At 46.5% G+C, this 15,463-nt stretch overlaps 1 protein-coding gene across 2 annotated transcripts in view; it reads right to left on the minus strand.

Moving 5' to 3' along the window:
* The window catches only part of FAM227A (family with sequence similarity 227 member A), an 83,185-nt gene that overhangs the window by 43,523 nt on the left and 24,199 nt on the right, over window positions 1-15,463 (minus strand). The window contains exons 7-11 of one of the 2 annotated variants that reach the window (XM_070253624.1): window positions 15,272-15,373; window positions 14,675-14,779; window positions 12,477-12,600; window positions 7,479-7,586; window positions 3,450-3,529 (exon numbers count right to left, since the gene is read on the minus strand). In XM_070253624.1, the coding sequence (XP_070109725.1) occupies window positions 3,450-3,529; window positions 7,479-7,586; window positions 12,477-12,600; window positions 14,675-14,779; window positions 15,272-15,373 (519 nt within the window). The remainder of the gene's footprint in view (window positions 1-3,449; window positions 3,530-7,478; window positions 7,587-12,476; window positions 12,601-14,674; window positions 14,780-15,271; window positions 15,374-15,463) is intronic. The other variant, XM_070253625.1, reaches the window with a different exon arrangement.

Genomic DNA, 15,463 nt, shown 5'->3' on the forward strand with positions numbered 1-15,463 from the left:
ACTGTCAGAAGACTTCATGTGTTTCAGCACAAAGAAAATGCATTTGTTTTACACAGTTGTGACAGGCAGTGCAGAAACATTGACTAATATTTTGGTTTTGGCCTCTGAGTGACAGCTCTCCCTCCGCAGTGCCTGTTCTGTCTGTGCTCTCGGGGGCCGCCGTTTAGGGAGCACCTTCACGTGCTAAGCACAGGGCCAAGAGCTCACAGAGAGGGCCTCATTCATGGAGTCAGGGACCATTTGTTGAGTGTCTGTTCTAGGAGCTGGACACAGAACGGCGGTAGAGAAAAAAACGCCTGTGCTCATGGAGTTTACACTCTAACAAGGGAGACAGACACTATGCAACACATAAATCCCACAGGAAGAACAGCAGAGCGTGATCAGCACGATCCAGGCAATTAAAATAGGCAATGCGGTGACAGAGTAGCTGGGGCATCGTGGATGGCCTCGCTAAGGCAGTGACCGTGAAACTGGAATCTGGAGGACAAGAAGGAACCACCACTCCTTCAGGAACTCTGAGGGGAACATGTTCCAGGCAAAGTTGACAGTCAGTGCAAAGGCCCAACGGGCACAGGCCTGGAGTGTCCCGGAGGCAAGAGGAGTCCAGCGGGCTGATGTCCGGTGCTGAGGGGGGCATGGTGGGAGGAGGCTGCAGAGAGAGGTGGTGACTGGATTCTGCAGGGCAATTCAAGCCGGGCTAAGGAGTCTGGGTTTTATTCGAAGTGCACCAGAGAAGCTGTTGGAGGCTCTAAGCAGGGAACAACTTCACCTGGGGTCTGTCTGTTAAAGGTCACTCTGGTGGCTGTGTGCAGACCAGGATGGGGCTAAGAGTTAAGGAAAGGAGCCCAGACAGAGAGCTGACGCCAGGGGCTGGGGATCAGTGCTCTCCTCACCCCTTCCTAAGTCGAGGGGAGGCCGAGAGGGCAGCTGGATAGATCAGTGTGCGTTCTGAGTGAGGCCAGGGTGGGGAGGGAGATCTGGTGTCACTGGCATATAGGTGGTATTTAAAGCCACCAAACCAGATGAGACCACCTGGGGAGAATATGTAGATAGAGGGGACAAGGGGGCCAGGACAGAGCTGACTGACAGGACAGGGAGCCAGCAAGGAAGACGGAGAAGGAGCAGCCAGCCAGGAAGAAAGACACTTAGAAAAGTCTGGAAGTAAAGAAGCCAAGAGAAAAAAGTGTTTCAAGAAGGTGGGAGCAGCCAACCATATGAAACAGACTAAAGCAGGGCACAGACCAGGGTCCTGGTGATATCGGCAAGGGCAGCTATGGAGCCTTGCTGGGGGCGGGATCCCACGGGAGCGGCTGAGGAAAAGAGCCGTGGTGCAGATGTGTCTTTCAAGAGGTTCTGCTGGGAAAATCAGCAGAAATGGGGATGCAGAGGCAAAGGAGGTTTTCTCTGTAAAGGCAAGGGACACCAGAGTAGGACCGTTCAATGATGGAAGCGATCCAACAGAGCAGGAGGAAATGATGACACAAGAAAGAGAGCCACCAAGTGCAGGAGTGGAAGCCGAGGCGGCAAGTGTCAGAGTACAAGTGGGGGGCAGGGCCCTTCCTGCACAGGTACAGGGCGTCAGCAGAAGGGGAGGGTACAGACCGGGGCAGGCTGTCTCAGGGCAGGAAGGTGAGGGCCTTCCTGTTCACTGCTTCCAATTCCTCGAGGCGACATCCCTGGAGGGCCCTGCAGGGATGTGGCCGTGGACTGACAGGAGCCCAGCCACACAGCCTTGTGCACTGCGATCTTCAGGATGCCAGGCAGAAGGCTCCGTTGGTACTGTGCTCATTTCACACTTGTAGAAACCAAGTCCAATGGGAGTGAAGTAACTCGCCAAAGGCTGCACAGCTAGAATCTGAACCCGTGAGACCAGGCTCCTAACCATAGATTGCCAACCCCTGGGGACAAGAAGACCTTCCAAGGAAATGTGGGACTGCCAGCGCTAAGAACATCCATTTCCAGATCCTCGAATTTCCTCACAGACTATTTTTCTAAAAGTGACTGTCCTGAGAATGGGCAGGAGTTGGCAGTGGCTCTTGCCCCATTTTAGAAGAGAACAGCACACCCTTCACCTACCCCAAACTGTCCTCTGGGGACTGCTCCAGGGCGGAGACACCCCAACTCTGCACCAAAAAAAGGGAGAGGGCTGTTCTAACAATGGACCAAGCCCCTTACGCTACCTGCTAAGAAGGAAGCATGGCATTAGAAACGGGGATGCTGGTCTAGGGCTCGAAGATTACTGGGGAGACCGTTCTGGTCAGAGCAACGACCAGATGATTACACAAGTGCTCCGAAGGAGAGGGATATGAGCACGTATAACAAGGGGCCCAGTCCAGACCAGGGTCAAGAGAGCCGACCCTGAGGACCAGGGCCTCCGCTGAGATGGAAGGACGAGAATGTGTCCCCCAAGCCAGGGGCGGAAACTTCTGCAAAGAGCCAGAGAGTCAACACTTTCAGCTTTGCAGGCCATGAAGTCTCTATAACAACCACTCAACTCTGCTGTTGCAAGACGGTCGAAGACAGGAGTCAACCCGTGACCGTGGCTGTGTGCCAGTAAAGCTTTATTTACAAAAACAGGCATTGAAAGGCCTCATTCATAGTTTGTCTGGACAATTATTTTTTCCAGCTCTCCGGAAAAAATAGGCCTTGATGGGTAGCATTTGGCTGGGTTCATGCTACCAATGAGAGATGATGCTGACAATGATGATGGCAGTGGTGAAGCGAGTTTACCTGGGACGAGAGGATGGGCAGGCACAGAGGCCAGGTATTGGTAGGGAGTGTGCTATCTGCAAGGAACTGTAAGAAGGCCTGCAGCAGGAGCTCCAAGAGCCCGGGAGGATGGAGACGGGGCTGGCTAGACCTGGCAGTCTACCCCAAGGCAAGAGGAAGCCTTCCGAGGCTTGGAGGGTGTTTTTCATTTGGGCTGGGAAGAGGGTGTTTGGGGGGGGGGGGTGTAGGGCAGGGCCGGGGGGTGATGAGATGACATCATTAGATCTGCATTTTGAAAAGATGGCAGGGGTTCAAAGAGCCCGAGGGAGACAGGAGCGCACTGCAGTAGGGATCGGGGAGCTCAAACTGGGGCATAGGGAGTGGCAGGGAGAGGAGTGGCGGGGGGAAGTGGGCAGAAGGGAACATGGACAGGCAGAGCAGAGCCAGGTGTCAGGAGGATGGCCAGGTTCAGGCTCACGATGAGGACCAATGTGGAAAAAAGATGCAAAGGCACCTTGCGCTGCAGCCTGCTCTTAAAGATCGGTTCCTCTCCTCCCTCCTCCCAGCCACTGGACGTCTGTGGCCGCCCCTTAGTGCTCCACTCATCCGTGGAGATGGGGGCACTACAGGGCCCCTCCCTGAGACGGTGGGCAGGGAGGACAGAGATGTGGGGTCACCCACTGGAAGTCACTGAAGCTTATGGGGCTCCAAGGGGTAGGGGTCTGCACCTCCCCACTCACCTGAGGGCAGTGGGCTTTCCTGCTCCAGGCGGACTTGTGGGAGAAGCATCTCTTAGAAGCGAGGAGAGAAAGCTCCCTTTCTAGGGAAGAGAAAAAAATGTTCTTCGGTTCCTTCTGGTCTTGGGGGTGACATTACAGACGGGGAGCTTTGAGACAGCCCCCTCCCTGGAGACAACAGCAATCGCAGGAGGACCGGCCTCAGGCAAACCAGAGCTTGTCTGTCATTCCACCTGCTGAGTAACCTCTCTGATCCCATTAAAGGGTGTGAATACCAACTACCCCGCAGGACTGATGCCCAATTAAAGGAAATGATGTATATGGAGCCGAGTACACAGGGCAAGCACTCAACTCACAGAAAAAAATGTATCGGCTTCAAAAGAAAAACAAAAAATTCAGAACCCTGCAAAACTGAGATGAATAAATTTTGGACTGAACGCTTAAAAAAGTAACCTATCCACCTCATAAGGTGCTAAATTTAGTATTCACTGAAATTCATTAAATTTAAAGACAATTTACAGGTGAGATTTTTTTTCACCCTGAAATTCCTGTGTGTCCATGACGACTGCTGGGAAAGCAAATCCATTAATTGGGTCAGTAACTGTAAATGCTTAGAAAAGTGGCATATAAAAGTGCCCGGCTCTGAGTAAGCGGTGGCTATCACCATTTCCAGCCCATAACTGCAGCCACACTCTTCTCTAAGGGCTGCCCGCATTCTCTGCCCTTGGGCCCTGGACCAGGGCTTCTCCAACTGGAATGTGCTTAGAGATCACTGGGGCATCTCGGTAAAGTGCAGGATCTGATTTAGCTGATCTAGAGAGACACTGATGCTGCTGGTCCTTGGACCACAATTTGAGTAGCCACAAGTCTTTGCCACAGCACAGGAACCACAGTGGGGCAGAGAGGTAAAGACCCAGCAGCCTGCTTCCCCATCCATGAAACCAACCAGAGAGGAGGCCTCAAGGGAGGGGGGCTCCTGAACCACCTTGCCCTCCTCCACTGCCCATCCTCTGTCTGCTCTTTTCTACTGGTCCCTAAGGGGGAGGGTGTTTGTTGAAATGAGGGTGGCTCTGCTAGCCCCAGTCCTGCTCATTCCTCCAGCACACCTCTCTCTCTGTCAGGCTAAGGCTTTAGAATGAGCCACACCCTGTCTTCACTTCTGCATCGCTTCCCCGGAAATCTCATGGAAACAGCTCTCTCAAAGTTCACCAGTGGGGGTTTCCTTTGGGGGGTGATAAGAATGTTTTGAAATTAAACAGTGGTCACAGCTGCACAACTTTGTGAATATACTAAAAACCACTGAATTAGACACTTTAAAAGGGTAAATTTTATATGTGAATTATGTCTCAAGAAAGCTGCTATATAGATAAAGATCACTAACTGTAAGATTCCCGGGCTTCGTGCTCAGCCTCGCTCTGTGCTCCTGCACAGCAGCTGCACTCTGGACCCCTCTCAGCGGAGCTCCACCTTGGCTGCCAGGGCCCTGTTTTCTCTGGGCTCCTCCTGCCTCTCCGAATCTTTTCTTCTGCCTCCTGCGTGTAGGGTTCCAAGGCTCTGACCCCAAGCCTCTTGTCTTCCCCCTTCTTTGATATTCCCATCTAGAAATAACTTGAACGAGCACAGCTATCTAAACAAATTCTCAATCGAGAGCCCCAGCCCTGACCTCTCCCCTAACCACATCCGCAGAGTCATCTTGGACATCTCCACCTGGACGTTCCATCATCTCCTCAAATTCATCACATCTACAATTGAACTTATGGCCTTTCTCCACAGACCTGATCCTCCTCTTGACTTCCTACTTCTAAACGGCATATCTGCAAATGCTGGCTGCCAGATGCTTAGAGCTGCTTTGAATCTGGGACCCTCCCCAGCTCCAGCCTCCTCCTGGCCTGACCTACTGTGCTTGAAGGGCTCTTGGATTTCCGTGAGATTCTATCTTCCTTCTGGCCTCATATCCATTTTCACAACTGTGCAGAAAAGTGAAAACAGCAATCCTGATTGCTGTACTTGAAAAGTCCCTCTTGCAAGGTGGGTCCTTGGCTGCCTCTGGGAACTTGGTTTTCGAGAAGGTTCCTACTACTCACTGGTAAGAGTGGCTCACCGTGTCTGAACCATCTGTACAAACAACATGGTTTATGCTGAATACCTGACTTCCTTCTGGGAGCCTGGAGTCTGGGCACGTGCCAGGCAGGGAGCGCCTGTGCGGAGTCCCAGTGAGAACCCCGGGCACTGAGTCTCTAACGAGCTTCCCGGGTGGCAACAGCTCACGAGTGTTGGCAACACCTTGCGGGAGGACTGAGCGGGCTCTGAGTGACTCCACCGGGAGAGGCTCTTGGGAACCTGCGGCTGGTTGGTCTGGACTTTGCCCCGCGCACCTTGTTCCCTCGACGGACTGTGCTTCGTGTGCTTTCTCTGTAGTAAATCACAGCCTGAGTCCTGTGAGCGCAGCTAGGCAACTACGGGACCTGAGCATGGTCTTGGGGACAATTCCCCCGCCCTTGTTTACACAGGTTCCCACCTTTCAGAGAGAGGGTCTTTAGGGGGCTCTTCACTCAACACGGAAGCTTTCAGGCAGTGTGCGAGCAGCTTGGCCAGGGCCCCTCCAGGCACAGGAAGCTCACCTCGTGAGACAGCACTGCCTCTTACGGGTCCCTCCTTCGTGCAGTGCCCTGACTTTCCCTAAGGGCATCAGACTGAGGGAGGAGCATGGACTAACTGGCCAGAGAGGCAGAGACTGACAAAAGCATGCAGTTGAGTAGCCTGTCTGGGCAAAAGCCCAGCTCCCCAGCTCGGGGGGACCTTGGGCACATGAACCTCTCTGCACCTCAGCTCCTGCTGGGTGACGGGGATAACAGGATCCCTCATAAAGTCGGGGCGGGGGATGAAACAAAACACAAACAGCAGCTGGTGCAGAGAACAAGTCAGCATGCACTGGCATTATTTTTATTATTAATCAGGTCACAGCTATGTGCCAGACTCATATTCTTTGACAATATGAACTATTTTCTCCGTATTTAAGAAAAAAATAATCTCCTCACTCCTACCCCCCACCTCCAAAGGGTCCTGGATGTTGTTAAGGGGTTTGATTAGCTGGGTGTTTTCTGCCCTGGGATCCTACTGGTCACTAGAGACAAGGTTTTGCTGCATCCCTGGGGTACCCATAAAAGGGGCAGACATCCTCTAGCTGGAGAAAATACCTGAATGACCCAGGAGTGTGTCTCTCTGATTTTGTAGTCCTGAGTTTGAATCCTAGCTCAGCCACCCCCAGGTGGGTTCCCCATCAGTCCTCCCACTGCTGCCATGAGGAATGCCTCTCTGTTCCTCTCTGTGCCTCTGAGTCTTCTCACACGCTGTTCCCTCTGCCTGGAAGAGCAGACCTCCCCTCACCTGTCTAAAACACACATCCTTCCAACCTCAGCTTAAATGCCACCTACTGACCCTCTCAGGGCTGGACTGGGGTCCCGTCCCTGTGCTGCCTCAGCACTCCGTATTCCCCACCACAGCACCCAATGCACTGCATGACTGTGTTGCCTGCATTTCCCAGGAGACTGCACAGCAGGGCTGCACTTGGCTCCGTGCCATGTTCCTAGTATTGGTTCAGCACAGTGCTAGGGACAGAGTGCTCTTTCCGTGTCTGTTGAGCGAAATAAAGCTGGCCTTGGGCAAGCGGCTTCTCTGAACTCTAGTTTCCTCACCTGTGAAGCAGATTTGTGTGTACTTCAGCCAGTTGTTCTGAGCATGAATAAAAACGATAAAGAGCCCAGCACAGGGCCTGGCACCTAGCAGACACCCCAGAACTGGCATCTCATACTTTAAGACAAAAGTCCACCTCCACATCCCAGTGACCACGTTGTGCTGACTCTAACTACAGACCTGAAGCACTCGCATTCCAGTCACTTTGGTGGCCGGCCTGGGGGCACGTGAGAGGGAACCTGGCCTCAGGATGTCAGTACGAAGGTGCTTCCCTGCCCCAGCTGGATGGTGGCTGGTGTGGCAGGGCAAAGGGGTGGACGTCCCTCAGTGGCACCTTACCCTTTATCAGCGTTCTTCTATGCAACATTAACTCTTCTCTCCGGAATCTCTCTGGATCCAGTTCTGAGTAGTCCCAGCTGTTATAGCTCTGTGGGCAAGGATATATACCTAAGAGGGAGTCAAGAGTGAGAATGAAAACTTTCACAGAAGAGAACAGGAGGCAGAAAACAGAAGAGAGAGGCCTCGGAGGCGCCCCCTGCTGGTTCTGGGGAGGCTGTGCTTCCAGCATCAGCCCCACCCAACACTGGCCCTATGGCCTTGGACAGTCATTTCCTCTCTAGGAAGCTTTGGTTTCTCCATCAGGGAAGTGGAGATGGAGATACCCACCTGGCCTCCCTGACAATGGACAGTGGGGTGTGAGGGTCAGATCACCACGACACGTGAGTCTATGACGTGCAATACAGATGTGAAGGCATTACAGTTATTTGTTTTCCTGTCCATCTCCTTTGCTCTCACTGGACTCAGCTCCCTGAGGGCAGGGTCTGGGTCTTATTCATCTTTGCACCTCCAAAGCTTAGTATTGGACTTGGCACATAATAAAGAGGTGATTAGTAAATGTCTGTTCAACATATTATCATATCACATTTAGATAAGTACCAGAAATAGGTTCACCCTAAATACTTGATGGTCATGCTTACAGGACTAATGCTTTTCTTTTAAGGAAATCACGTGTTTCCAAGTCTGGGCTTCTTGGAACCTGAACCCTCAGACATTAGAGGGACTCCTCTGTCTCCTTTAGTTCTTTGGTTTAAGAAGGAAAAGACTAAGGATTTCTTGAGAAATCTGAGCCCCTATGCAAAACTGCTGTCTCCATTGCACAAAGTAAGAGGACAGAAGATTTATTACTGGGGATGGATTAGGGGAAGGAGGCATATCCTTGGACAAAAAGGGAAACAGGAAGGAGGAACAGAAAGAAGAGTCAGAAAATGGGAAGCAGGATGGCAGGGTGGTCAAAGACCTAGCTTTGCGGTGGGACAGCCTGCCTCTGAATGCCTGCTCCCCCATTTGTTTGCTGTTGAACTTCCTTGATCCTGCGTATGTTAACAGGATTAAACAGGTGTGCAGAAAAGAGTTAACATAGCAGGCCAAGACTGCTATCCTTAGAAAGGCCTGCCTGCAAAGCTGGCCTTTGGCTGGTAAACATTTCCTCGCCCTGACATACAACTTTCCCCAACTCCTTAGAAGAAATGGATAAATCCATAGAGGCATACAACCTTCCCAGACTGAATCATGAAGAAAAAGGAAATGTGAACATACAAATAACAAGTAAGGAGATGGAATCAGTAATCAAAAACCTCCCAACAAAGAAAAGCCCAGGACCAGATGGCTTCACAGATGAATCCTACCAAACATTTAAAGAAGAATTAACTCCAATCCTTCTCAAACTCTTCCAAAACACTGAAGAGGAGGGAACACTCATTTTAGGAAGTCAGTGTTACCCTGACCCCAAAGCCAGACGAAGACACTACCAGAAAAGCATACTACAGGCCAATCCCACTGACGAACATAGACGAAAAAATTCTCAAAAAAATACTAGCAAACCAAATTCAACAGCATGTTAAAGGGATCATATATCATGATCAAACGGGACTTATCCCTGGGATGCAAGGCTGGTTTAACATACACAAATCAATAAATGTGATGCAGCACATTAACAGAATGAAAGACAAAAATCATATGATCATCTCAATAGATGCAGAAAAAGCATCTGACAAAATTCGGCATCCTTTCAAGATAAAAACTCTTAACAAAGTGCATATAGATGGAACATACTTCAACATAACAAAGGCCATACGTGACATGCCCAGTGCTAATATCATTCTCAACAGTGGAAGGTTGAAAGATTTTCCTCTAAGATCAGGAAGAAGACAAGGGGGCCCACTCTCGCCACTCCCACTCAACATAGTACTGGAAGTCAGAGCAATTAGGCAAGAAAAAGAAAAAAAAAAGGCACCCAAATCAGAAAGGGAGAAGTAAAACTGTGTTTGCTCATGACATGATCTTGTATACAGAAAAGCCTAAAGACTCCACCAAAAAACTGATAGACTCATAAAAGAATGCAGTAAAGTTTCAGGATATAAAATCAACATACAAAAATCAGTTGTTTCTATACACTAACAATAAACTATCTGAAAAAGAAATACAGAAAACAATCCCATTTACAATAACATGAGAAACAATAAAATACTAACGAAGAAATTTAACCAAGTGAAAGGTCTATACATTGAAAACTATAAGACATTGATGAAAGAAATGGAAGAAGACACAAAGAAGTGGAAAGATACCCCATGTTCGTGGACTGGAAGAATTAATATTGTTAAAATGTTTATGCTCTCTAAAGCCATTAATAGATTCCATGCAATCTCTCTCAGAATTCCAATGGCATTTTTCACAGAAATAGAAAAAGAAATCCTAAAATTTGTATGGATCCACAAAAGACCCCAGACAACAAAAGCAATCTTAAAAAAGAATGAGGCTAGAGGCATCACACACCCTGGCTTTAGACTATATTACAAAGCCAGGGGAATCAAAACTGTATGGTACTGGCATAAAAACAGACACACAGATCAATAAAACAGAACTAAGAGCCCAGAAATAAATCCACGCAAATCCAGTCAATTAATATTCGACAAGCGAGCTAAGAATACTCAATGGAGAAAGGACAGTTTCTTCAATAGTGTTGGGAAAACTGGACAGCCACATGCAAAAGAATGAAACTGGACCCCTATCTTACACCATTCACAAAAACTAACTGGAAATGGATTACGGACGTAAATGTGAGATCTGAAATGATAAAACTCCCGGAAGAAAATAAAGGGAAAAAACTCCTTGACGTGGGTGTTGGCAATGATTTTTTGGATATGACACCAAAAACACAAGCAACAAAAGCAAAAATCAACAAGTGGGACTACATCCAACTAAAAAGCTTCTGCACAGCAACAGAAACAAGAAAATGAAAAGGCAGCCTACGGAATGAGAGAAAATATTTGCAGTCCTATATCTGATAAGGGGTTAATATTCAAAGTATATAAGGAACTCATACAACTCAATAGTAAAAACACAAATAGCCTAATTAAAGAGCGGACAAAGGACCTGAAAAGACACTTTCCAAAGAAGACATACAGATGGCCAACAAGTACCTGAAAAAGTGCTCATCATCACTAACCATCAGGGAAATATATATCAAAACCAACAATGAGCTATCACCTCACACCTGTTAGAATGGCCGTCATCAAAAGGAGAAGAGATGATAAATGCTGGCAAGGATGTGGAAAAAAGGAACCCTTGGGCACTGTTGGTGGGAATGTAAATTGGTGCAGCCACTATGGAAAACAGTAAGGAAATTCCTCAAAAAATTAAAAATAGAACTACCATATGATGCAGGAATCTCACTTCTGGATATATACCCAAAGGAAATGAAATCACTATCTTGAAGAGACATCTGCTCTCCCACGTTCACTGCAGAATTATTCTCAGTAGCCAAGACATGGAAATAGCCTAAGTGTCCGTCAATGGATGAATGGATAAAAACAAGGTGGTATATAGACACAAGGGAATATTATTCGGCCATAAAAAAGAAGGAAATCCTCCCATTTGTAACAACATGGATGGACCTTGAGGGCATTATGCTAAGTGAAATAAGCCGGAGAAAGACAAATACTGTATGATCTCACTTATACGTGGACTCTAAAAAAGCTGACCTCTTAGGAGCACAGAGTAGAACAGTGATTGCCAGGTGCTGAGGGGGTGAGGGAAATGAGGAGACTCTGGTCAAAGGGTACAAACTTCCAGTTATAGGAGGAACAAATTCTGAGGATCTAATGTTCAGCATGGTAACCATAGTTAACAATACTGTACTGTATACATGAAAGTTGCTATGGGAGTAAATCTTAAATGTTCTCACTATAACAACAACAACAAAATGGTAACCATGTGAGGTGAAGGATGTGTTAACTAACCTTATCGTGGTAAACATTTTGCAATATATACATCTATCAAATCATCACATTGTACACCTTAAACTTACTCAATGTTATATGTCAATTACATCTCAATAAAGCTAGAAAAAAATTTTTCCCTAACTGATAACAGTGACTCATTGTGCCTAAACAACGTGGCTTATGCTGAATACCTATTCCTGGAATTTTGGTATGTGACCGAGGTGTCTATGTGACTAGCCCTCAATAAAAACCTTGGGCGCTGCTTCTCTAGTGGGCTTTCCTGGGCACAAACATCACACGTGTTGCTACACTTTCACTGCAGAGGGATTGTGCAACTCCTCATGGGAGGGAGAGAGCGTTAGAAAGCCTAGCATGACCACCTCTGCCTGTCTTTCCCCTTAAGATCTGGCTGTGTATCCTTACTCCGTCGCTATAAGTCTTAGCTATGAAGTACAACTATATGCTGAGACCTGTGAGTTCTCCTAGCAAACCTCCCAACGCGGGAGTGATCTTGAAGACCCCCAACACAGTGGGAAATGTAAAAAGTGCTTACTCTCAATAAACAGTAGCTTTTAATGACCTTAAAAAACGTCTTCATTGAGATCGGGGAAGTGGAGAAGGAGCCTGAAAAGTCATTGAAAAATAAACGGGCACTGTGTGTACTGCAGGGAGAAGGGACTACGGTTGGGCCACTTGGGGTCATAGAGGGGTGGGAGGGTACGATTACCTAACCGGCATACTCCTTTTGGGTTCCTGAGTTCTGGGCATTAGCCCACAGCACAAGGTTAACTAACGGGGCCGTGCTGAAGCCTGCTCCCTGCGGATGCAGCTGGGCACAAAAGGAGGACTCAGAATGTCTCGGAACTGTTTGGAGGACGCAGGAAAATTGGTATTCTTTGGGGCTCTAAGTGCACACTTTACTTTCTTTAATGTCTAGGAGAGAAAAGGACAACTGTCTCAGTGAAGGGTGTGATGGCAAACAATAACATACCTAGGCTCTGGTGGCAAAAGATGTTTCTGGAGTTGCTTTCCCCAGGAGAAAGCAGCCACCTCTTACCTGAGATCCACAGGCTCATCGTGTTACAGACGGCAGACTTGAACTCGTGCGTGTTGAACCAGGACTGCGGGAAGCAGCAGCAGAAGCTGGTGTACAGGGCTTTACTCAGAAGTGATGGCAGCCTCTGGGGGGCAAGCGGAGCTCAGGCAACGTTCTGGACATTTCCACACCCACAAGAGAGTCCCTGGCTTCAGAGAGGATCTGTGATAAAACTCTCTACCCGACACCATGTGCCTTCGTTGTCATGAGGGAGCGCTTTCCACCTGCAGCTGCCCCACATCTCGGCGGACTCCTCACCTCACCTGGCGACCACTCCTCAATCATGCCCTGCTTGGCTAGCAGCCTCCCCCTCCCCCAGCTCCCCTGAACGTGCTCCATGGCTCAGTCCCTTCTACAACCTGGCCAAAGAGTAACCCAGAAGATGACAAGATACGTCTGACCCACCCACCTTGCTGTCTCCCAGAAAGAATAGCTCGTATTACTTACTGGGTTTTTTTCCCTATGCACAGGTGGTACTGTTGCTGCTTCATAACTATGGTTGAGCTCAAATTATATATTCATATCTGGCTTCATTCATTTAATATTATAACATAAGCACTTCCCCAGGTTATTCTTTGGGATTTTTTTTTTCCTATAGTGACCTTCATAATATTGTGCTGAGTGGACATATCAAAATTTACTTCAACATCCCCCACTGGTGGATATTGTCTTGTTTCCAAGACTTTGCATTACAAATTACGTGGAATAATTATTTTTATTTATTAAGCTGTCTCAGTGTCTGGCATAGAGTAGGCCAGATTTGCTGAATGCATGAATGAAAGCAGCTTTTCCCGTATGTTAGATTATGCGCTCTAGAAGAGGGTGTAGTAACGGCAATTAGAACACCTACGATATATTGGGCGCTTATGGTGTGCTGGGTGATATGTCAGATGCCTTACAAACATCATCTCATTTAACCCTTAGGATAACTCAGTGAGAGAGGCATGATTAGCCCCATTTTATGGACAATGAAACGAGACACAGAAAGCCTAAGTGACTTATTAGGCAGACAATTAGTAAAAGTGCCTTTCAGCGTAATTGTATCAGTTCAGACCGTCAGAGTGCCATTTCCCTATACCCTCTACAACCCCGGGAATTATACTTTTTAATCTATGCAGTCTAGCAGATAAAAAGGAGTGTCGAATGATTATTGTTTTAATTTGCATTTCTGATTATTAAGGGTGAACTTTTTTCCCATTTGTATTTCTTTCCTGGTGAATTTCTGAGGTTTATACACTTTGTCCACTGGTCTATGAGGTGTTCCATTTTTTCTTATTGATTTGTAAGAGTTTTTTATGTTGTGTGACATATATGCAACCAGATACATTTACATTTGATTATACATTTTGCATTTGCCGTTTTCACTCTGACTGTAGTAATTTAAATAATTTACATAGTTAAATCGATCAGTCTTTTCCTTTATGGTTATTTCCTTGGGATCATATTTAGAAAGTCCTTCCCTACCCCCAAATCACATAAATATTCACTTATATTTTCTTCTAGCAATCCTTTCAGTACATATATATACACACACGTAAAAAGTATACTTGTATTTTAATTTCAAATTTTAAAAAATTTATATTTTATATTATATATATTTTTTATATTTATATATAAAACATAAAAATACATAAAATATATATATAAATTTTATACTTATATATAAAATATATTTTAATTTTAATTTTAAAATTACATGCTTATTTAAATATATAAAATATATAAAAAGTATACTTATATTTTAATTTTAACATTACATGCTTATTTAAATACTACGGAAATATATAAAATAGAGAAGGAAGTCTCTTATAACCTCATTCCCCAGAGATAACCATTGCTAAGAGTTTGGTAAATATTTCTCCAGATTTTTTTATTCATAGGTACACACACACACACACACACACACATATTTAGCATAGAGTTGTATAAATTGCCTTGTTTTTCGCTTAAAATATATCACTACATCTTTCCCGATCAGTATATACACATAGAGAGAGATCTACCTTATTTTTCGTAACTGCTACATTACGAGTCAGTGCATGGATAGGTCGCAAGTGACCTACTGCTCCCTATGGAAGGAGTGGTAAGGGCATTCTATTGACCTCAGAAGTGAATAGATATTGAATGCAAGTTTTTCCTAACCAGTGGTTGATGCTCACTTTTAAGATTGCCTCTTCATAGTGGGACTTGGGTTCATGAAACAAAAGAGCGGCGTAGTGTTGGGATATCCGGTCAAACAGCTTGTTCTGGACCTCCTTGTTTGGCTACCAGAAATAAAAATGGAGAAGAAATTGCTAGAGTTCCTTGTTGAAACAGCCAAGGGCTGAGATTCTTAATACGTATTTCTCTCATTTTTAGGAATCTTATTCTCAAGGTATTTAACTTCATATTATTTATGAAATAATATACTAATTTATTTTATAGGATTTATAAAACATGTACATACAGGCAAAGTGTTGAAGAAAGCACCTTAACCCTAGGCCAGGAGGTCCCGACTTTACTCTTGGCCCGGCCCTTGACCAGCCACGTGACATGGACCAGCTCCTAAGGCTCAGGGGAGCTGCAAGACACTGAGTCATGGCTAACGCACAGGGCGCAGGGCGAGGTGTGGGTGGGGAAGCGAAGGGGTGACAGATGAAGCTGCAGGGGCGGCCCATGGAATCAGAGAAGCTTATAGCTCATGTTAAAGAGGCTGGGATTTGTTCCATAGAAAAACAACTTAAACAAAGGAGAGAATCAACCGGATTTGCATTTACCTGGTACCTTTCATGAAAGAGCCACCAGAAGCTGTCCAGCCATATGGCTCTTGGAGAAGGAGAAGAGAAAAAGTTCTCTAATTCTCTATCTGAACAGAAAGACTTGAAAAGAAATAAAACTCACATTATTATAGTTGTTGTTATTGTTATTGTTTTTTAAATTCACCTGGAGCCACAGCCAGATTCCTAATC

Source organism: Equus caballus, chromosome 28 (genome assembly GCF_041296265.1).
Source record: "Equus caballus isolate H_3958 breed thoroughbred chromosome 28, TB-T2T, whole genome shotgun sequence".
NCBI lineage: Eukaryota > Metazoa > Chordata > Mammalia > Perissodactyla > Equidae > Equus > Equus caballus.